The following is a 23542-nucleotide window of genomic DNA, read 5'->3' on the forward strand; positions in this document are numbered from 1 at the left end:
CAGCACACCAACCTGAAGTACCGAAACAAATCCCATCATACAGTCTAATCCAGTGAATCATGTGAAGATTTCTGTTTCTTTAGTGCCAATATTTATTGATAATGTAATATTTATTGATATTGTAATATTTATTGATAATGTAATATTTATTGATAATGTAATATTTATTGATAATGTAATATTTATTGATAATGTAATATTTATTGATAATGTAATATTTATTGATAATGTAATATTTATTGATAATGTAATATTTATTGATAATGTAATATTTATTGATAATGTAATATTTATTATGCTTTCAATACTTTTGTTTCGTCTTGATTAACTTCTTCAAACTTATAATTCAAACAATACATTAGAGTATTGATTTAACATCAACTAGACCTAAATACCTTGTTAATATTCCACTTTTCTACTAATGCAACTTCAACTTATATAACTTATTACTGAAAAAACTTGTTACAACTTTAACTTCAAACAGTGGACCCGCAACTGTATAAGAACTCATTACAATGCCAGGACAGTTACAATGCAAGGACCCCGGCTAACTTGCTTTCCCCCAATGTATACTTTTTAAACCATATTTTCCTGAATCCTAGAAACTTCTATTCTTAATATTTTTATTAACTATAACCTTCTAGCAACTGACGTATGCGACTTTTTTTCCTGACCTCTTTCCTTTTATTGGATGATTATAATTATCACGTGTTTGTTCTTTGAACTGACCCCAGTTTCTGGAAAGAGGTAGAATTAGGTCACAGTATCGATTCGTGATAAATCAGACCACCCGATAATAACGACCGAACGATCGCCTCCCGATTAAGTGGACTGTTCTTAAAAGTTGATTTATACCTGAGATACATTGATGAATGAGTGGCTTAAAACAATGGGTGATTTATTAAACATATGGATGGGTGTAAACATAATACATAATGATGAGGATGCATGAATGAATAGATGGGTGAATGAAGACTGTATGTATAGATGAGTGAGAGGAATAAATAAATGAATAAACAAAAAGAGAATTAATGATGGATAGAGGATTGAGTGTATGGATAAATGAAGTCAAGCAATGTTTCCCAAACTGTGTTTTGTAGAACCTCTAAATGTTCCGCGAGGCCAACTACTGGAATAATTAACTAGTAGGCCATCGTGTGAATTAATCTCTGTAAAAAAAAACAAGCCAAGTTTAGGAAAACGTTTGGGAAACACTGAGTTAGAAGGATGAATGGATGGACGGGTAGGTAAGTGGTATGGAAGAGGGACGGGTAGGTAAGTGGTATGGAAGAGGGACGGGTAGGTCAGTGGTATGGAAGAGGGACGGGTAGGTAAGTGGTATGGAAGAGGGACGGGTAGGTCAGTGGTATGGAAGAGGGACGGGTAGGTCAGTGGTATGGAAGAGGTACGGGTAGGTAAGTGGTATGGAAGAGGGACGGGTAGGTAAGTGGTATGGAAGAGGGACGCGTAGGTAAGTGGTATGGAAGAGGGACGGGTAGGTAAGTGGTATGGAAGAGGGACGGGTAGGTAAGTGGTATGGAAGAGGGACGGGTAGGTAAGTGGTATGGAAGAGGGACGGGTAGGTAAGTGGTATGGAAGAGGGACGGGTAGGTAAGTGGTATGGAAGAGGGACGGGTAGGTAAGTGGTATGGAAGAGGGACGGGTAGGTAAGTGGTATAAAAGAGGGACGGGTAGGTAAGTGGTATGGAAGAGGGACGGGTAGGTAAGTGGTATGGAAGAGGGACGGGTAGGTAAGTGGTATGGAAGAGGGACGGGTAGGTAAGTGGTATGGAAGAGGGTATACACAATAAGGGACATTGATGGAAGCATGTACATGTGGAATGTTTGATGGAATGGACTCTACGTTGTGGATACTAGGAACTGGAAAGAGGGGTAGACGGGCAGAATTAATGACACTATCAGACCTTGCGATCTACAGGGCTGATGGTGTAAACATCAGGGATAACGAGGTGTCTTAATGACACTATCAGACCTTGCGATCTATATGTCAGATGGTGTAAACATCAGGGGTAACGAGGGTGTCTTAGAGACACTTTCAGACCTTGCGATCTATAGAGCTGATGGTGTAAACATCAGGGGTAACGAGGGTATCTTAATGACACTCTCAGACCTTGCGATCTATAGGGCTGATGGTGTAAACATCAGGGGTAACGAGGTGTCTTAATGACACTATCAGACCTTGCGATCTATATGTCTGATGGTGTAAACATCAGGGGTAACAAGGGTGTCTTAATTACACTATCAGACATTGCGATCTATATGTCTGATGGTGTAAACATCAGGGGTAACAAGGGTGTCTTAATTACACTATCAGACATTGCGAGCTATAGAGCTGATGGTGTAAACATCAGGGGTAACGAGGGTGTCTTAATGACACTATCAGACATTGCGATCTATATGGCTGATAGGGTAAACATCAGGGATAACGATGGTGTCTTAATGACACTATCAGACCTTGCGATCTATATGGTTGATGGGGTAAACATCAGGGATAACGAGGGTGTCTTAATGACACTATCAGAACTTGCGATCTATATGGCTGATGGGATAAACATCAGGGATAACGAGGGTGTCTTAATGACACTATCAGACCTTGCGATCTACATGGCTGATGGGATAAACATCAGGGATAACGAGGGTGTCTTAATGACACTATCAGACCTTGCGATCTATATGGCTGATGGGGTAAACATCAGGGATAACGAGGGTGTCTTGTGGTCAGCACAAAAGACCAACAGCCTTTTCTTTTCCCCCACTAACACAAGAGTTTGGTGGAAAATTTCTGAAAATTAAAAAATTCAAGATCTCAGTCTTCACCGGGATTCGAACCTGAAACCCAAAGCGCTTTACACATCAGCCACAACGCTGAATGACAAGATGGATACAATTTACTGAACGACAAGATGGATACAATTCACCGAATGACAAGGTGGATACAATTTACTGAATGACAAGATGGATACAATTTACTGAATGAAAAAATGGATACAATTTACTGAATGACATGATGGATAAAATCCACCAAATGACAAGATGGATACAATTTACCGAATGACAAGATGGATACAATTTACCGAATGACAAGATGGATACAATTTACCGAATGACAAGATGGATACAATTTACTGAATGACTAGATGGATACAATTTACTGAATGACAAGATTGATACAATTTACTGAATGACAAGATGGATACAGTTTACTGAATGACAAGATGGATACTATTTACCGAATGACAAGATGGATACAATTTACTGAATGACAAAAAGGAAACAATTTATTAAATAAATGATGGATACAATTTACTGAATGACAAGATGGATACAATTTACTGAATTACAAGATGGGTACAATTTACTGAATCACAAGATGGATACAATTTACTGAATGACAAAATGAATACAATTTAATGAATGACAAGATGGATACAATTTAATGAATGACAAGATGGATACAATTTACCGTCAAAGGCGAATTTGTACATTGTGGAAATTTCGTACTGTTGACCAATTTGATCTTTATAAATGGCAGTGAACAGGACAAATCCCATGTACATTTAAACAGGTTGGTTGGAGTGTTTGGATAGAAAGGTGTATAAATAAGTCGAACAGAATCTGTGACATCGATATGTACACGGTATCGACAATCAGCTATTCAGGAGTAGAAAAATACAATTATTTATTAGAAAAAGCATAAAGCATAAACAATTTTTTTCAAACCTATATGGATATTAACATTGAAATTTCCTTGTGATTGAAAACTTTCCACTTATTATAAAATGAGATATAAATTTCTCTTCATCCATATCTGGTAAATATAAATTCCTTCATCCATTACTAAAATATAAACGGTATCTAAATTTCCATTCATTCATTACTGTTATTCGTAAAGTGCGACGCGAAAGCCGGATTTAGAATTCATAAGGAGTATGGGTCGACTTGTAATTGCTATTTCTTCAGAATGGTTGAAAATATTCCTGTAACCATTTAGGAGACTCCCGCTTGCTTGGGGGCTCTAAGCTATAGATTGTGTTTGCTGTAGGTGTATCCAGAACTGCTCATACCACAAATAAATTCTTAGTGTTGAGGAAGATAGGGGATACAAGTATTTATATTTACTTATATATATATATATATATATATATTTAGTGACTGATTTTTTGCTTTGATTTTGCTTATTTTATTTTATATTTTAATACTAAACCATCATTACTACAGCGCAGCCAAGGGTGTTTTGAGTTTAAAACCCCTACCAGGGGGTTTTGCAGTCAAAACCCCCTCTTGTATAAAACAAAACAAAAAAAAAATGATGCAAACGACAATTCCCAAATTCCAAGAGCATAGCTAAGGAAGATTTTGATTTTAAAACCCCCTCCGAAATCTACGATAACAAACCTTCTTCAACATAAGACTATCAATACATTAGACACCAGATTCTAGCAAAGAGGAGTTTAGTGTTTAACCCCCCCCCCCTCAAGCGGGGTTTGCAGCTAAAAACTACTTCTTCAATATAGAAAGCAAATTACACACTCAAATTTCTATGAGCGTAGCAGAAGAAATTCTTTAGTTTAAACCCCCTTTAGCGGGGTTTGAAGCTTAAAGAAAACTCTTCAATATATAAAAAATGCAAATAACGCACTCAAAATGCTATCAGCGTCACAAAGGGATTTTGAGTTTAAACCCCCTCCAGCGAGGTTTGAAGGTAAAAGATACCTCTTCAATATAAAGAAAAAGCAAATTAAAACCTCAAAATTCTATGAGCGTAGCCAAAAGGATTCTTTAGTTTAACCTCCCCCCCCCCTTTTCAGCGGGATTTGAAGCTAAAATATACCTCTTTAATATAAAAAACAAACAAATTACACCCTAAATATTCTATGAGCGTAGCCAAAGGGATTCTTTAGTTTAAATCCCCCTTCTGCGGGGTTTGAAGCTAAAAAACTACCTCTTCAATATAAAAAAAGCGAATTACGCAGTCAAAATTATATGAGCGTAACCAAGCCAAGGGTGATTTGAGTTTACCCCCCCCCCTCTCCTCCAGCGGGGTTTGCAGCTAAAAATTACCTCTTCAATATGAAAAAGCAAATTACACACTCAACATTCTATGAGCGTAGCCAAATGGATTCTTTAGTTAAAACCCTTCCAGATGTTTTTAGTTTAATACTCCCAGACAGAGAGTTTTGAGGTTGAAAACCGCTGTCTTCAATTTGATTCTAAAGCAATCTACAGTCACCAAATTCTATGAACATAACTAAGGGGGTTATGAATTTGTTTTATAAAAAACTACAGAGATTTTTAGTTTAAGACCCCTCAAGAAATGATTTTGACGATAAAACTTCCATTTTCAATATAAAATCTAAAGCAAACTACAGTCACCTAATTCCAAGAGCGTAGCCAAGAGAGGTTACAAATTTCTACCAGTGGCTGGGCTAAATTAATAAAGTGCAGTGAATAGTCATCTGCCGAAAATGAAAAAAGACTAAATGTGCCTCAACAAAGATGGCTAAGACGAATTTTAGGAGTCAGTTATAGAGATAGGGTCTCAATCAAGGAAATCATATGCCGAACTGGGAGTCGACCCCTTAGGTTGTGACAGAGCGTCGCATGAGGTTTGCGGGACATGTATTCCAACAAAGTGAATTACTCATAATAAGAGTTGCAATGACATAGAGGCCATTAGGAGATAATCGTAAACAGGATCATCCTAGTACAACTTCACACCACACTTTCATAGAGGTCCTCAGAGCAGGTGGAAAGAGGCTTCAGACATTGTCAGTGACAGATTATTGTGGAAACAGCTTGCCGCCAAATGAGCCGAACGGCGCGGGAGAATCCTAGTCAGTAAGAATAGCACAGGTTTTGAAATAAAACTTTTTAATGGCAGAATAATGCACTGTAGATACTTTAGAATATGCATTTTGTGGGTTTTTAATACGGAAATAGTGCTTCGCCTCGCGCTGGGGGAGACCCATTGCTAGCAAGGGCGGGAAGTCTACAATTTTCCACTAACTCCAGGAAGAACCTATTCTATTGTATAATATACTTCTTCCGAAAGAATGATGAGTCAGAATGTAATAAAGATTAATTATAGGCCTATACACACACACAAATATAGCCTATATATATATATCGTTCGCAATGTTGTCATTGCCGGAAGTGGTAATGGATGTAATTATTCCACTACCTATAAAATGCTTCCTAATGACATGCGTCTCAAATAGCCTCTGACAACCAGTTCAACTCTTGGCCTTCACGTGTGGCTCAGATATTGAGTCCGGCGGAACTGTTCTCACTAACAAGAGAAGGGGCAAAGGGAATGACTTCGGGAGTCAATCCTGAGGAAAAATCAGGAGCTGGCGACCCTAAAAGCAGTTTGCAGCACCCAGTGCTACACCCTGGCAGAACCTGCGACGCCGCTAACCCCAAACTGTATCAGTACTGCCGTTCCTTTGGATACATCAGCTGCTTAGAGAGGGGGGAACTAATGTTTGGGCGACATCGTTCCGACCACAGCTAATTCCAAGGCATTTATCTCATTTCCATATGATGATCCATAGTCGCTTCCCGTCTGAAGGAGGTCTTAATATATACATATATAAATATATATATATATATATATATATATATATATATATATATATATATATATATATATATATATATATTATGTGTGTCTGTGTTTATACATAGAGTTAGGGTTTACTGGTCTTTAGGGTTGGGGTTTGTGAAAAAATCTCCCCCCCCCCCTTTCAAAAGTTCAGGAATCGATTGTGTTTTGCTCTTTCCTTTTTTTTTTGTATTCCTTCCAACCTCTTTTTTTTTTCTTTTAAGGATCGTGATCACCTAGGTGACAACAGAAATGTAAAGATTTACTTACGAATGATTTCTATTTCAATAGGTGAATTCCAGTTCTCAACATTCTCAGTTTCGTTGACAATTAAGGTTGTCACTGTATCGAAAAGCTTTGCAGAGATGTCACAAAGTTCCTCCAGCCCATAGCCATAGTCATACTAAATATATAACGAGATTCAGTTTCAGTATAGGATCTCTTTGCTTCCTAATGGTCGCAAGACAAGTAACATACACACATTGAAATCAATGTCTCCTTGATGAAGCTGATCGTGGTCTGTACATTATCTTTGTATTTTGTTTTTACTTTAATGCTTTAATATTGAAAGAAGTCTTTTCAGTAAGCTTGCACAATTGAGCTCTTCTTTTACACGCGGCTAAATTCATAAAACGGTGTATAAAATATTCAAACATACATAGCATTGGGATTTCTGGACCTTCTGGCAAGACAAGGAAATGAAATTAAAATTCAGAAGAGCGATTTCATAGAAACAATGAAAACAATATATTAGCCAGGGGTGGGTAAATTACGGACCGCGGGTCACATGCAGCCCGCCGAAGTGTTTTATGCAGCCCGCCGACACCTACAGAAATCAGGTGTTCCAACAGTACATACATATAAAAATGCAAATATTAAAAATAATATCTATATAAATTATTGAAACTGTCTCATTATAACAAGTTTTAAGTAAACGAAGATTATGCTTATTGGCTATACATCAATACACTCTATTCAAGACACAATCTCTGAGTGTTGGGTAGGCTTGGAACAAGATGGAAAGTGTAACAACTGATGGAGCTCGATCTTTGACTGAGAAAAACATTTTTTTAAATGTTTTTTTTTTAAATATCCCAGCCATAGACTCTAAACAGGAAACTTTGCACAAAGTTGCATAAAATTTCAACAATACTGTGGACATTCCACAACAGCAATTGAAGTTACTAGAGCTAGGGATATTCACCACAGGTAGTTCCGATTTATGAACAAAATAATCTAATGCATCCGCTATCTTATCATGGGCAAGGCAAATGAGAACAATATAAAATCTCAAGGAAGGAATTGTTATGTTACTTGAAGGACATTGACTGTGGCTTTGTTACCAATATTTCTAATGAAGAGTGGAAAACAGATTTCTTTTTATCTTTTACGATATTAATTGAGATTGGTTGTTTGCATATGAAATGTAAGTGCATATTAAATCTTTTCAAGGTAAATATAGAGTTGAAGCTAGGTGCTGAAACAAATGATACATACATATATTAAACATAAATGAATAACAGCACCAGGGGACCAAGTTTTTAAGAGAGAAAGTAGTGAATTAAAATGCTTAGAAAATAAGGGCATGCGCCGGCCGAGGCTCGAACCTGTGACTCAGGATTCGACACCACCGCCTAGTGATAACGCAGCCTAGTGATAACGCACCAAGCGAAACTAACCTCTAGACCATCGGAATGTCCAAAAAAACATTCTTCTGATCCAGAGTCATTTCGCCCGTATGCAATTACCACCCCAGTGGTCAAAGGTCACAACCCCAGCTGGCCCCTCCCTCACCCTCGTAGCATCCGTTCACTAACGACTTCGATAGAGCCGACACAGACAGCCGTTAGGCATGTATTAGACAAAAGATGGCTCTATCTAATTGTGTATCCCTCACAAAGACAAGTGGACAACAATGCTGTAAAATTCGGCTGTCTGTGTTTATGTTTAATACATGTATGTATCACATTTGTTTCAGCACCTAGCTTCAACTCTATGTTTACGTTTACAGCATTATTGCTCGTACCCACTGAAGCTTCTATATGTAATGTGTTTATGTTGTACACATACATCTGTTCTTCTTCTTTGTTCTCATTTTACATGTTGGAGGGTTCAGATCAGTAATCCTATATCTGAGATGAACCGCGCAATGGTTTCCAGATCAGGCAGATCTCCGAATAGTCTTTGGAGGGTTTTGGGGCCAGAGTTTTGTTCGGGTCTCTTGATTTAGTATGCACCATTGAAGGACATGGTCAGCATTCTCTGGTGATGCTCAACACATTTAACTTGCGGAACATATATTATCTCATTCAGTGATCGAGCTTTTTTTTTTGTGTGGAAACTAAAGAAGTATAATCACTGGTCAATGTTGACTGACTGTACTTTGACAGCCGTCATAGGGGTAACAACTAGAAATATAATTTTATAGTTCCAGAACATTATGCACGAGTGTAAAAAGTAAAATACTGCACATTAAGTACAACTGTATATTTGTGGGGATATTGTGCTATAAAAAGACAACAGCAATTTAAAAACAAATCGTAAAATAGATTTCAAAAACTGATAATTTTTGTTGTAATTTTTCAACGTGGAGTGTGGAAAAAAAAAACAGTGAATATAATACAGTGTAAATATGAACTAAAAGACATTCTATATGGTTAGCTAGAGTATCTTTCTAAGTTATATATATATATATATATTAAATATATATATTTAAAACTTTTAAAAAAATGCATAAACTGATGTTTCTACAGTGCATTATCCTGCTAGTCAAAAACCAACTTTGCTATTCACTGCACTTTAATAATGGAGCCCAGCTATTAAGAGAGATTAATAAGAGTAAGAGGGAAGAGTAACCATAAACCCCCTTGTGGCTACACTCATGAAATGTTGCATTTGTAGCTTAGCTTTTCCTTTTGTTGGAATCGATTCCGAAGATTAGGGAAGGGTGCAATGTTTCACATGACTACTCAGACCCAGTTGCGACCTGCATATTTTCCTCCATTTCATGCAGACAAAGCCGTTGTCCGCTGGAGGTATACTTAAGTTTTCTTTCCGTCTTCTGCTCCTGTCTTCAATAATGGCTTTCCTTCCAGTCTCAAGTATTTTGTCCGCAGCTTTTGTGAGAGCTCTCCAACTTTTTCAGAGGCCATCTGCTGCCAGCTTCTTGCCTCTAGGCCTCTACGTGTGTTTCCGTATGTGTGTATAGCATTTTCTTTCGTAATTAACAAAATAGTGTGTATAAATGTTAAACGACACACACACAAATGATCTGTTTTCCTTATTAATATCCACCAACATGTATTTACTTTGTGAGGGGAACATATGCCTTACATAATTCATTGAAGGATAATTTCAAAGGAGAAACGTTCACATTGGAAAGACAGAACGTTGCAGTTACGCTTTAAAAACTACAGACTAGGATGAACATTTTCAGTAGCTCTACTTAGATCTAAACGTGTCAGCAGCACAGACAGACAGACTACACAAACCTACATGCGGCTTTTCCTCTTGAGGGAGGCCGCTTACAAAAAGAATCTTTAAACTCAAATTTACCTTAAAAGGCGTGGCGCCACAACTGGGAAAAGTGCCATTTGGGTCTTTAAAATACAGAACTGTAAAATGATTCTCTAAGCCTATTTCGTATTTGCATTGTGAAGGAGAAAAAGGTGATTCCCAGGTTATGTTCGAGTCTATCTTTAGACAGCAAGCTGTTTCAAGATAAAAATGAGATATTGACATTTTCTTTTGTACCAACGAAATGTCTCATCATATAAGCACATGCTCTCTCTAAATATATATATAATATATATATATATATATATATATATATATATATGTGGTTAACACTAGATGTACTTAAAGACAAGATTAAATATAAGAAAAAAAGTTTTGATTTTCACACAAACTCATAGTCACCCACCCACACACACACACACCAAACGGGTCCGCTTTTTGCAATTCAGGTAAATAGGCAGGCTTATCTATTCTCAGGATATATATCAGAATTTTGTGAACTAAAAACTGCCGACAGCCCTAATTCTATCAGCCCCTAAAAGAAGTCGACAATCCCAATCTAATCAGTTCCTAAAAGAAGTGGACAACCCCAATCTTCTCAGCCCCTAAAAGAGGTTGACAACCCTAATCCTATCAGCCCCTAAAAGAAGTCTAGCGATCGTCTGCGAATGGATGAGAGAAATGTGGCTCCGGAATCGGAAAATGGAAGCACAGGCAGCTAAGTATGGAATTTGCAGGAACCCACCAAATCGGACAATTGTGGCAGTTAGATAAGAAAGAACAAATAACGAGTGCCAAGTTCAGAACAGGGCACTAGCCAGTCGGAGCGTACTTAGCCTCGCATTGTCAATACTGCCATCTGGACGAAGAGTGTAGTCAGCGTACGAGGTAGAACAGATGAAGATATTAAAATTCGTATAACTCTAGCGCGCAAGACAATTACATAGCTAAAAGCAACCTGGAAATCTCTCCACATCTCTAACAAGACTTAAATAAGAAACTTTTACTCTAATGTCAAGACAATCCTATTGCATGGTTCTGAAACATGGAGAACAACTAGATGAAGCCGAGAGGACTTGAAAGAGCTGGAAAAGCCATTTAAAAGACTAGCAAGAGGAGACCGTGGAGAGTGGCGTGTTTTTACTAATGCCCTATGTTCCCTGAGGAACTCCAAGGTAAGACGATGATGATGTGAACTGAATGTTTTGATTTGGTTGCAAGACAAGGACAGTTTTGTGAGGGGTTGGAATTAGTTTAGTGGAGAAAACTGGACCGGAGTTTTTGATGAGTACCCTTGGGTAATTGGTCTCTAGGGCCTTTGAGTAAACTAGGCAAACTTTCTTAGCATGTATCACTAGAGCCAATACCTATTAAATCCTATTTTGAAAAAAATATACACTCACTCTATCTGCCTGCCTGGAAGGAATCTTAATTTCTCCCACTTCCTATTCTAGGATCAAGTTGAAACTTTGCACAATCATTCATTGTCCCTAACAACATGTGAATTAACTCTTTCTCTCCATAATAATTTACCACATTCTGGTGGAATCAACACTGGTATCGTCAGTTAGGAGAGAAAGAGTTAATAAAGAATGAGCATTATTTTATCAATTAGTCGTATTTAGTTTATTTTATTGTACACTAGCCATATGTTACCCGCGGCCCGTGTATCACTTTCGATATAGTCACTCAGAGTGCTTTGTAAACAATTAAACGAAATAATAATTTTATAAGTAAAGCGAATGCAGATTGCGTGAATGTAAGAATAGTATGAATGGAGATATCAAATTAGCTATTCGACTTAAATCCATTTTCAAATAAAAACATTTGCTTGTAGGCCTACATATATTTGATTAAAATATGAAATGAATAGACTTCATTATGTATGTTCATGTGTTAAAGTACAAAGTAGATCTATCATCTTTATATTAGATCTTGAGTTAGAGATAGATCTAGATCTAGAGAAATCTAATTTCCCTTTAATTTAAATATTGGCTTCGATTTTTATAAGCACACTTCTAGCTCAGCTGCTAGTGTATCGGACTTCCATCAAGGAAGACTGAGCACTTGAGTTTGAATTCAATGCAAGCTGCTTTTTTTTTTTTAAATTGCTTTTGAAAAGCCAGCATGGAAATCTTCTCTAGATAAATTCTCCCCCATTTGTCCACACAAGCGATAGCTCACTGACCAGCTAAAAGCATGAAATTGCATTTAACAAAAACAGGTGGTAAAAATATTTCCAATCGCACAAATGTATCATTGTTAGTCTTGATCTATTATAGATTAATTATATGATTGATTGAAAATAATTCATACAATTACACTTAATATAAGCTTTGTTTTTTTTTTAAGTTTTTTTTTTTATATTTTGCTCGTTTTAAAGTGTGTTTACTAACCTTGACGTTGGATACGTTTCAAAGAACCTGTGAGAAATGAAAAAAAAAATTTAAAAAGAATCACAAGCATTTCAAGCTTGATAGTTCATATACATGTACAATCTCTCTAAGAAGGCAGTGGGTTAACTGAGCCTTTTCAATCGGAATGAAAACTGGAAGAACGTGAAAAAAAATATACTGAGGATTCCCTCGTGGGGCTAAGCCTCCCACCTTTATAGAAGAAAGGGGCGTGGTTCAAAAAGTCGCGACTTCACATAAGGGGTTACTGGAGTCGATTTTGGGTAAAAAAATCGATTTTTCAATTTTGGTGTAATTAAATAGGTGGACATGTATTTTATAAACTGGCACCAAACATTTTCTAAAAAATAGCATTTTTTATTGAAAAAAAAGCATTTTAATGATGCATGGTGAACACTATTTCCCATATTTTTTTTAATACAAATTCACTGTTTTTGAGTGAATGCATTTTTTGTGACCCCCCCTGTAACATATTTCTAAAATCTCTAGAACTAATAGAGATAAATGTGTCAAATTTGGTACACATATTCAGAGATAAATAATACAGAGAATCAGTTAGTTTTAATGACTTTAGCTGAAGAAGTTTTTAATATATGATCTTTTGGGAAAAAAATGTGGATGCATTTTACAGGAAAAAAAAATCACCCTTTTTTTAAAAATCATAAAATGCACAATACTAAGGGAAAATGTATAAAATCTAGCAAGCTCCTTCCAGCCACCTTTATACTTTAAGGTGTAAGTATTTTTAGCTTTGAAATTTATCTATTTTGAAAACTTTTAGAATTTTCCTATATGAACTAATTTTGTTTATTTTCAAGATGGCCGCCATTACCATGGCAACCCGGAAACATTAGACAACATTCAATATATATTTTTTTATTGAGTTGTCATATGATATAATATAACAAACGTTATTAAGTTAAAGCAAAAATAAAAAAATAAATTTCGCACTCCAGTAACCCCATAAAAGGATGTCTTAGAATAGTAGTTCTTCTTTCATGTAAAGGTCGTCTGTTTCTATGATACACGAGGGTGTCACGTGGTCAGCACAACAACCAGCTGCCTTTACTTTCCTCAAATAATGTCAGGTAAACATTAGGGTTGGAATTAAAAATCCCAGTCTTCACTGAGATTCGAATCCTTCGACATTGTTTTGGCATCTTTACCTAAGATTTAATTATCCTCGTCTATGATTCAGATGGATTTCTAAGCAAGTATTGGTCGTTGTGTTGGCCACATGACACACTCGTCGGCCATAGTAACACACACACACATACACACAAAAACATGAGCTGTCTCACCTTTGTATGTGACTAAAAATCTTTTGGCGGCCCATTTGCTGTTGGAGTGAAAGCGCAGGAGGACAGGCTGTTTTAAGTGCAGTTGTTTGATTTCCAGTTCATGTAAGTCGGCACACAAGAAGGCTGTCTTGTTATACGGGTCTTCAACCTAGATGTACGCATTCGTCATACTTTTAAATTTTAAAATCTACGCATATCATTAATACGTATATTGTGGCATTGCAACTTCTCATGACGCATATCATCAATACGTATATTGTGGCATTGCAACTTCTCATGACGCATATCATCAATACGTATATTGTGGCATTGCAACTTCTCATGACGCATATCATTAATACGTATATTGTGGCATTGCAACTTCTCATGACGCATATCATCAATACGTATATTGTGGCATTGCAACTTCTCATGGGACGAAATATAAAACAAACGAGCAAAAGTTCACAGGCTAAACAACTGTAGTCACCATTCTCTGCGGCTTTTTCTGCTAGAGGAAGGGATTAGGCGAAATGAATAGCAAAACAAAACTCCTGTGGGAGTGTCCAAGGGAATGCGGTAGCTTACCCATTACACAGGGCGGAGTTGAAAGAGAGCTTCCACGTCCCTGTCGTTAATCCATGCGCCGTTCCTCAAGGGACGGTTACACTAAGGGCGAATCCTGCACTGTTAGCTTGGTACAACATAGGAAAAAGGCGGGGGTTAAAGGTGTGCTCGGCCTTCGACCATGCATTCTAGTCCATGCGCCCGGAGTGCCGGATATATCAGAAATAGCAATGTTTTACATAGACATTGACTTGGACCTCTTCCAAACAGAACGGTTTGCTCAAGCAGGCTTACACGCCTAGAGTTCGAAGAGCCTTCTCTATGACAATCACACGGTGTGTTAACCTTCTGCGATCCAGGACTCCTGATTTATGACGTTGGCCTATCCTTTGCCTTTTTTTTTTCTCCCTACTATAAGTGTCGATTTTAAAGAGCTTAATGTCTATCTTACAAACAGGGTAGACGGCCTGCAGCTCTCCTGCCCACTATTAGATTAGATAACTTTGCAATATGTCCAGCGTTCGATTAAGGGAGGACCCACGGGGCTACTGCCCATGGGTCCACAAAAGAGGGGGTACCACAATAAGGATTTTAAAATCCGAATTCCGAAGGGTCAAAACGTTTATTTTCCAACATGTGTTTCAAAATTGTACGAACAAAACTGTCTTATGGTTGGCAACACTGTCCTGGTTAAGAAGTGTCCGCTTGTAGCAACTCCAGATTTATGCCATTAAATCAATCCAGGGCCTTATCTTCCAAAAACTCAAAGTATACTAAAATAGGCATAATAAATATTTTTTTTAAAGAAGGAAAATACAATTTCCAAGTACATTTATTCTATTTCCTTCTTCTAAAATATGGCATGGTTATAAGTATTATTATTAATAAATGGATTTGCATTCAAGCTTTCAAAAATACATTGTAGGGGACTCCACAGAAACACTTTCCCGGGACCTGATTATGTCATATGGAAACAGACCCTGTCACACATACAGTAAAGTTCTAGAAACCGAGTTTGTAAAAAAATACCAGGTTACAGAGAGAAAGGTGAACAAAACCCCAGAAAATACAGTACCACATGTGTCTGAATAGTTTGAGAATAGAGTAGTGAATAAACTGCCCGAATAGCCTTCCAGAGTTGTGCACACTTTGTAAAAATAGAAAGCATCACCATATAAAAATAAAAATATATATTCCTTTACCCCTTTTTAGACCCTGTGATCTTTCGACAGATGATGTAAAGCTCAACTGTTTCTATGACCGAAGGTTAAACGAGGGATGCATTAGGTCATCAAAATAAAATAGACAGGCTAAATTAAGTTCAATAAAATAACGCGGAGGCAAGGACCGTTACAGAAGTGTGACTGCAACCTGGGCACTCCCCCTCCCCCCATCCATCGGGGACCACTGAAATGGAAGAAAAACTCAAATACGTAACATTCCAATAAATCGAAGAAAAATAAGAAATCGATTTCTCCTTTGATCATTTTTTTAAAATACAAAATTGACCTGTATGTAGTCCATACAGTCTTTCTCAGTCTGAAATTGTTGTCTCCCTACATCCAGGTAGCTAAAATTGAGATGAATAACGTCTGCATCTTTCACGTGAATCATCCAGGAACAGTTGTGACTCTGGAAGGCATTCATATGTATCACGTCACTCCATTTTGTCAGTAATTTTAGTCCCTGATGTACACTGCAATAGCATTCGGCCAGGTGAAACACTTAGGGAAAAAATTAAAAATTGTAATATTGTATTAATTAGTTTCTGTCAGTGGTGTAATTTATTTTGTATAGACAAACAATAACAAACCTGTGTGATTAGAAATATTTTTACCAATTGTTTTTGTTTATCGCAATTTCATGCTTTGGGCCTTCTCAATGCGCAATGATCCTGTCACTTGTCTAGACAGTTGAGTAAGGGGGATGAAGAAGGCGGTATCTGTGTGAATGATACCGTGATCGCTTTTTAAAAGCATAAAACAAAAAGTTGTGCGACTTGAATTCCAACTTAGGGTTCAAGCCTCTTCAAGGAGACTAATTCAAATCATACCACCACATCTGTCAAGTAAGATTTTTCCCTTGTTCAATATCAAACAAAATAATTAACAATAATTAATTAACTAATCGGGTAATTTTTATTTATCGATTTTCGTTTTGTGAGAAATAAAGGTAAAAATAAGTTCCCCTTTCGACCTATCGGACAGATGATGTTAAGGTCATCTGTTTCTTTGGTGATGTACTAGAAATAATTGTGCAACATTTCATCTTATCAAAGATTGGGTGTGGGAGAAATTACTTGTACAAACTTTTTACCAGACAGACAAAGCGAGTTGATCTAAGTTTTGTAAAAAAATATGACTTAAGAAATAATTCACAGGTGACGTTGGGAATCCACGTCGGGAATTCATCTTAGAAAATTATCATTGTGGAGACTTGTGATAAAAATTAAATTATAGAAATAATTTAATTACTAGTCTTATATAACTGAAACCAAATTAGTGATTTTTCAAAAAAAAAAATGACTACAATAGTCAAATTTAAAAAACTAGAAAGTAAATTATTTCTATTCAGGATATAGGTTCCTTTCTGAAGAAGCAAATAGACCTATGGTCATATCACCGGGAAAGACATCTTCACTTTCCTTCGCTGTCATTTCTCCATTAGTCTCTTGAACCGTCTTTCTCAATTCCTGTCTTTTGACTTTGATATAATTTCTTTTAAAGACAGGTATGTCCATTATTTTATGATGTCTTTTCATCCTTTCCCTGTCCGTCTCTTCTTCTTTTTCCTGGTACTGTTCCCTGAATAAAGGTCTTGTTGAGCCCTGAGGACCTTGTGATATAGCACAGGGGTCGGCAACCTTTTGAGTCGGAAGAGCCAAAAATTACAATTTACAAAATTTCAACCTTTCTAAAGAGCCACAAGAAATTTTTTTTTCTTCCGAACATTTCGTTAAGAGTTCTTTCAACTGACGATGGTAGAGCGCTTTTAACAAGATGCTGTTAGAAATCTTGATTAACAAATTCATGACCTCAACTATTTCGGCCGAAAATGTTTGGACTTCTTGTATACTATGCAGTGAAACGTAAAAATTTCATGGTTTAATTTTGCGCCAAAGTTTCTTAGTTGCCCCTTTATTTTTTCCTGTCATACTTCTGGCTCCATCAGTTGCTATTGAAACGATTTATTTATATCGATTTTATTGTCTTCAATGTATTTTCGCACGCCATTAGCTGTATCTTTTCCTCTGGTTTGTCACGAGAGCGGTAGCAATCCTAGAAGTTCTTTTTTTGGACCTTGGGAAGACATATCTGACAAAAAAGCCAACTTTTACCTTGTCTTTTATGTAGTTAGACTCATCTATATCAAGTGATAAGGCAGAAGAAAATTGAATATCTTCCACATTCAAATATGTTACATTTCAAGAGGGGTGTGTTGAAAAGCGAGTACAAGTGGCTGAGAGATAGAATCGAATCAGAACAATTTGTAAAAGTTTTTTTTTCTTCAATAAAATAAATAATATTTGCGTATGGAACTAAAGAGCCGCAGCTTAACATTCAAAGAGCCGCATGTGGCTCGCGATCCGCAGGTTGCAGACCTCTGATATAGCACACAGTTTAAGCTTGCGTTTTTTGACAGCGCAGCAGTTATCAAGTCATCTCAGATCTAATAGCTGTAATAATCCTGTTTCTAATCTCTTCATTTGGCGATGCGGTCTTTGTAAGTGATACTTTGAATCTTTCTGTAGCATCTCAATTCCATTTCTTGGGTTCCTTCTCTCTACTTCTGATGTAGGCGTTTGACATGCCTCTTGGGGTTTGAGTTTTTGAGTTTGAGTTTTTTTGGCACATCGGCACACTTTAGGCCATGTCGTGCCCGTAATCCCTAAAGGGTTACTTTCATACCACAAGTGCTAAGTTTTATTTAGTTAAGTCATTAAAAACAAGGTCTATTCACAGTTAAAATAGTAAAGGTAGTGAAAATGTAATAATTTAGTAAAAATCTTTTGTAAATATTATATGTTCACAATTTCACAAATCAAATCTTCGAAGACAACCCCACCTCCCGGACAAAGCCCAGTACCTTCCCAGGGTCGATACTATCGAACAGTGTTTTTAAGTTGTGCGCTCTAAAAAATTTTCCCCTAAAATCCTGGTATCTGGGGCAGTCAATATGTAGATATGTTCCACGGTGAGACGAGAGTCACAGTACTCACAAAATGGGGGCTCCTCTCACTTCAGCACAAAGGAGTGCGCGATGTAGGTGTGGCCAATACATGCCTCTTGATATCATAGAAAATAAATCCTTTGTTGGGATTTTTATGGGCGCATCATGAGGCCTAACGATTAGGACGTTATATAAAAAAAAAAAGACTCTTCTTATTGACCTTTTTTGACCTTTCTGATCTGATTTACGATACTAATTTTTTTAGCAATGAAAAAAAAACCTGGCAAATCAGAATGTGAACCCGAAGTTTAAGTATCAGAAATCACCCAAGAAGCTAATTCAACAGACCAGTTAACCCAGCAGTCATCCGAGCTGTCAAATGATCCACTTGTCAATTATTGAAATAAAATCAAAAGGCTATAGAATGGTGACCGAGTCTCTAAATGATTTTGAATTTACATCTAGTAGTAAATGCAGTATTTGGAATACAGCCACGTCAACAAAGTCTCAATGTTAGCAACAACAACAAAAACCTTCTGCATGAGGAAAACTATGAGGAGAGGCACATTACACGATGGATAGAAAATACGAAAGAATGAATGGGCAGGGTGAGACCGCCAGGATGATAAGAAACACACAATTGATAGAAACCAATTCGGCACATTATTTATGTGAGATAATTCTGGAAGTTGGCAGTCCTGTCTAAAGATAGGGCCAAATTTAAAATGACTGAAGATTTTGTTGCTTTGACTGGCAGTGTATTTTGTGTAAAGTGGTGATTAACTTACATCTAATTTCATACAGAAAAGATGATGATTGTACTTATTCAATACGATAAATACGATCTTTGAGGTCAGGTGAATGAAGCTTGCATTTTCACCAATGTAGAAGAAATGTTCCACTAGCAGCCCTACTTATCAATTACGAAGACTCTATCAGTAAAGTCTTGAGTGAATAAAAATGGTTGAAATATGCAAGGACAATCATTTTTCAACATATAAGCTAAAACTTGAGATAAAAAATAAACAGCTAGTGTGTTCTTAGTGTTAATAATAATGATAATAATAATAATCTTTATAAAAATAAATCGTGCCAAAATCGAACTAAATAGTATAAGTAAAGAAAATTAATTTACAGGATCTAGATCTAGTTCACTGGCGGATCCAGAACTTTGGAGTGGGGGGGAAGGCGATTTTTTTCCAAACCCTAACCCTAACGCCCAGTGAACCCTAACCCTATGCATAAACGTGCATACAGCATATATATATATATATATATATATATATATATATATATATATATATATATATATATATATATATATATATATATATTCGATATATGAGAATAAAATAAGACTGTTTCTCAATCTTCGGCGAAAAAAACAGAAAAAAAAAACAGTCTTTCTCTTGCAAGCTTGGGGGTCTGGGAGAGCGCTGTAAGCTTCTTCAGTGGGGTTCGGGGCGAAGCCCCGACGCCCAAAAGCGTTTTCTTGCATTTTTCTCTGCTGAAACGCATTCTTCTGACATCTACAGCTCATTATTTATCAGTGGGGTTCGGGGCGAAGCCCCGACGCCAAAAGCGTTTTCTTGCATTTCTCACTGCAGAAACGCATTCTCCTGACATCTACAGCTTATTATTCATCATTGAGGTTCGGGGCGAAGCCTCGACGCTAAAAGCGTTTTCTTGCATTTTTCTCTGCAGAAACGCATTCTTCTGACATTTACAGCTCATTATTTATCAGTGGGGTTCGGGGCGAAGCCCCGGCGCCAAAAGCGTTTTCTTGCATTTTTCACGGCTGAAACGCCTTCTCCTGACATCTACAGCTCATTACTTATTAGTGGTGTTCGGGGCGAAGCCCCGACGCCAAAAGCGTTTCTTGCATTTTGAATAATGAGAAAAATATTCTAATATGAATTTATAGTCCCTTAATACATTCGAAATAAAACCGATTTGTTCTTTGAAAAGATTAGATACCCCACATATTTAGATTAAGGTTTTGAGGATCGCAGCCGAAAAAAAAAATTCGATTAATAATATTCAATAAAATTCTAGCATACATTGTGAGTTATAGTCCTAAATTTATTTAACTAGAAAAATATGAGATAGAGTAAAGGTTAGAAAAAGTCGACTAGGAAAAGATTATCTGGCTTTTGAACTCATCTCAACCGTGACTGTTATATTGAAAAATTTCGTTTGAATTATAACTTTTCCAAAGCAAAGTCTTTCTTAAAATAGTTATGATAAATTCATGTCAAATTACACAAACTCTGTCTGGAAAGGGCAAGGGCGGTAAAATGAAAACGATTAATTCTCGCTCCTTTTTATAATTTCTGCTATTGATTGCATTTTGCATTAAAGAATAGGGGTTGGGCGACTCGATATAAGAATTTACTTTATAGCATATATAAAAATACAAAAAGAAAAAGAATTGATTTGTCCGATGGGGGGAAGGGGATTGCATGTATCGCACTTCCACCTGTTTATATTATATAGATATTCGACTAATTTTGTTCACATACTATGATTTCTCCATAAAAGTAGGACCGCCCCCCCCCACACACTCAAAGGGTTTAGATGGGAAGGGCGGTGGAGGTATTCGCTCTTCCCCTTCCAATCGGCCAACAGGTGAACGAAATTATATAAAGACCGGTTAAAATACCAATAACAAGTTTTAATCATATAGATATTTAATTGGTTCTGTTAGCAAGCTTTGATTTCTACAAATAAATAGGACCGCCCCCCCCACTCGAAAGTTTATAATGGGGGAGGGGGCGGATTGATGCCATCGCCCCCTCCCGACCCTACCAAATCGGCCAAAATACTAGAAGGGGGGGCGAAATAATCTAAAAATAGGTTGAAATATAAATAATTAGTATATATTATTAACATAAGCAATAAATTCGCATACAAATTGTGTGAATTCTATACTATAATTCGTCCGCCCCCCCCCCCGAAGGGGGGGGGGTCGGCCGAGTGGGGGGGGGGGCGATCGCCCCTACCGCCCCCCCCCCTGGATCCGCCAGTGATCTAGTTTATATATAGATCTACATCTAGATCTAAATCTACATGGGGCAATCGAGATTGGATAAATTCGAAATTGATTTAATTTTAAAAAGCTAATTTAGGATGCAATTAAAAAGAAAGAATTCAAATACCGAATGATGTCATGAATCCAATAACACAAAAAATCTGTCGTATGTTCTCATTTCCTAAATTAAACATATTACTTTTATCATTGACATTCATTGGCATATAAGATCTATGACAATCTTAAGTCAGCATGTTGGTGTTAGATACAAGTATTCTCCTACAAAGGTACAACTAGTTAAACGGAAGTAGACAAAAAGAACCCAACAAAATCTTTGCTGCCTTTTCGGAATTTTCCAAACATAGTACACTTTTCTTTAGTATCGATGTATCTGATGTTTCTTTTGAAATGTGCACTTTTTAATAATTTAGTATGGATCTAGAAGATTGTTTTGGGAAGTAATCCAGACTTATTGAAGGTTTGAGAATGTACAAACAAAGAAAATACAATGAAAAAGACATTTAGGACTTTATCCACGAGGGCTTGCGTTAGGATTAGGGTTAGACAAATAACGAGGTGTTTGCAAATGCTGGTATGGAAGGTGTAGATACGCTTAGCAATGCTCCATATCTTCTTTAGTAGGGCACAATGTCCCGTAAGGGAGTTTGTGACCTGTATCCCAATCACTGGCGGATCCAGGGGGGGGGGCGATAGGGGCGATCACCCCCCCCCCCCACTCGGCCGACCCCTCCCCTTGGGGGGGGGGTCGGACGAATTTTACATTAGAATTCACACAATTTGTATACGAATTTATTACTTATGTTAATAATATATACTAATTATTTCTATTTTTAATATATTTTTAGTTTATTTCGCCCCCCCCCTCTTTAGCATGTTGGCCGATTTGGTTGGGTCGGGAGGGGGCGATGTCATCACTCGGCCCCCCCCCCATAAACTTTTGAGTGGGGGGGGGGCGGTCCAATTTATTTGTAGAAATCACAGCTTGCTAACAGAATCAATTAAATATCTATGATTAAAATTTGTTATTGATATTTTAACCGATCTTTATATTATGTCGTTCCCCTGTTGACCGATTGGGGGGAGGGGGAATACCTCTACTGCCCTTCCCACCTAAACCCTTTGAGTGGGGAGGGGGCGGTCCTACTTTTATGGACAAAGCATAGTTTGTGAACAAAATTAGTTGAATTAATATATAAATTTTATAGCCCTCTGAGTGGGGGGGGGGCGGTCCTACTTTTATGGAGAAATCATAGTTTGTGAACACAATTAGTTGAATATCTATATAATATAAACTACGTATTGATATGTGAACCCATTGTATATTATGTCGCACCACACTCTAATTTAAATTTTATGATTATTAAATATAAAATGAAAAAGGGTTGTACCAGGTGGGAGGGGCGATACATGCAATCGCCTTCCCCCCATCGGACAAACAAATACTTTTTCTTTTTGTATCATAGTTAAGAAGTTACAAAATAAAAAAATCTGTCACCGATATAATTTATATATGCTATAAATTAAATTCTTATATCAACTCGCCCCACCCCTATTGAAGCCCTATTCTTTAATGCCAAATGCAATCATTAGCAGAAATTATAAAAAGGAGCTCGGATTAATCGTTTTCACTCTACCGCCTCTCCCCTTTCCAGAGTTTATGTAATTTCACATGAATTTATCATAATTATTTTAAGAAAGACTTTGCTTTGGAGAAGTTAAAATTCAAACGAAATATTTCAGTACAAGAGTCACGATTGAGATAAGTTCTAAACCAAAATAATTATTACCTAGTCGTCTTTTCCAACCTTTGCTCAATCTGATATCTTTGGGACTATAACTCACAATTTACGCTTGAATTATATTGAATAATATTTATCGAATATTTTTTTTCTTCGGCGGCGATCCTTAAAGCTTTAAT

At 36.9% G+C, this 23542-nt stretch overlaps 1 protein-coding gene across 3 annotated transcripts in view; it reads right to left on the minus strand.

Moving 5' to 3' along the window:
* Nucleotides 1–21883, minus strand: part of LOC106059529 (uncharacterized) — a 134760-nt gene extending 112877 nt beyond the window's left edge. For all 3 annotated transcript variants that reach the window (XM_056039053.1, XM_056039051.1, XM_056039052.1), the window contains exons 1-7: nt 21731–21883; nt 15912–16126; nt 13857–14004; nt 12538–12564; nt 10181–10335; nt 6896–7028; nt 3485–3672 (exon numbers count right to left, since the gene is read on the minus strand). In XM_056039053.1, the coding sequence (XP_055895028.1) occupies nt 3485–3672; nt 6896–7028; nt 10181–10335; nt 12538–12564; nt 13857–14004; nt 15912–16126; nt 21731–21827 (963 nt within the window). In that variant the 5' untranslated portion in view covers nt 21828–21883. The remainder of the gene's footprint in view (nt 1–3484; nt 3673–6895; nt 7029–10180; nt 10336–12537; nt 12565–13856; nt 14005–15911; nt 16127–21730) is intronic.
* Between the last annotated feature and the right edge of the window lie 1659 nt (nt 21884–23542).

This window comes from Biomphalaria glabrata, chromosome 8 (assembly GCF_947242115.1).
Source record: "Biomphalaria glabrata chromosome 8, xgBioGlab47.1, whole genome shotgun sequence".
In the NCBI taxonomy this organism is placed as follows: Eukaryota; Metazoa; Mollusca; class Gastropoda; family Planorbidae; genus Biomphalaria; species Biomphalaria glabrata.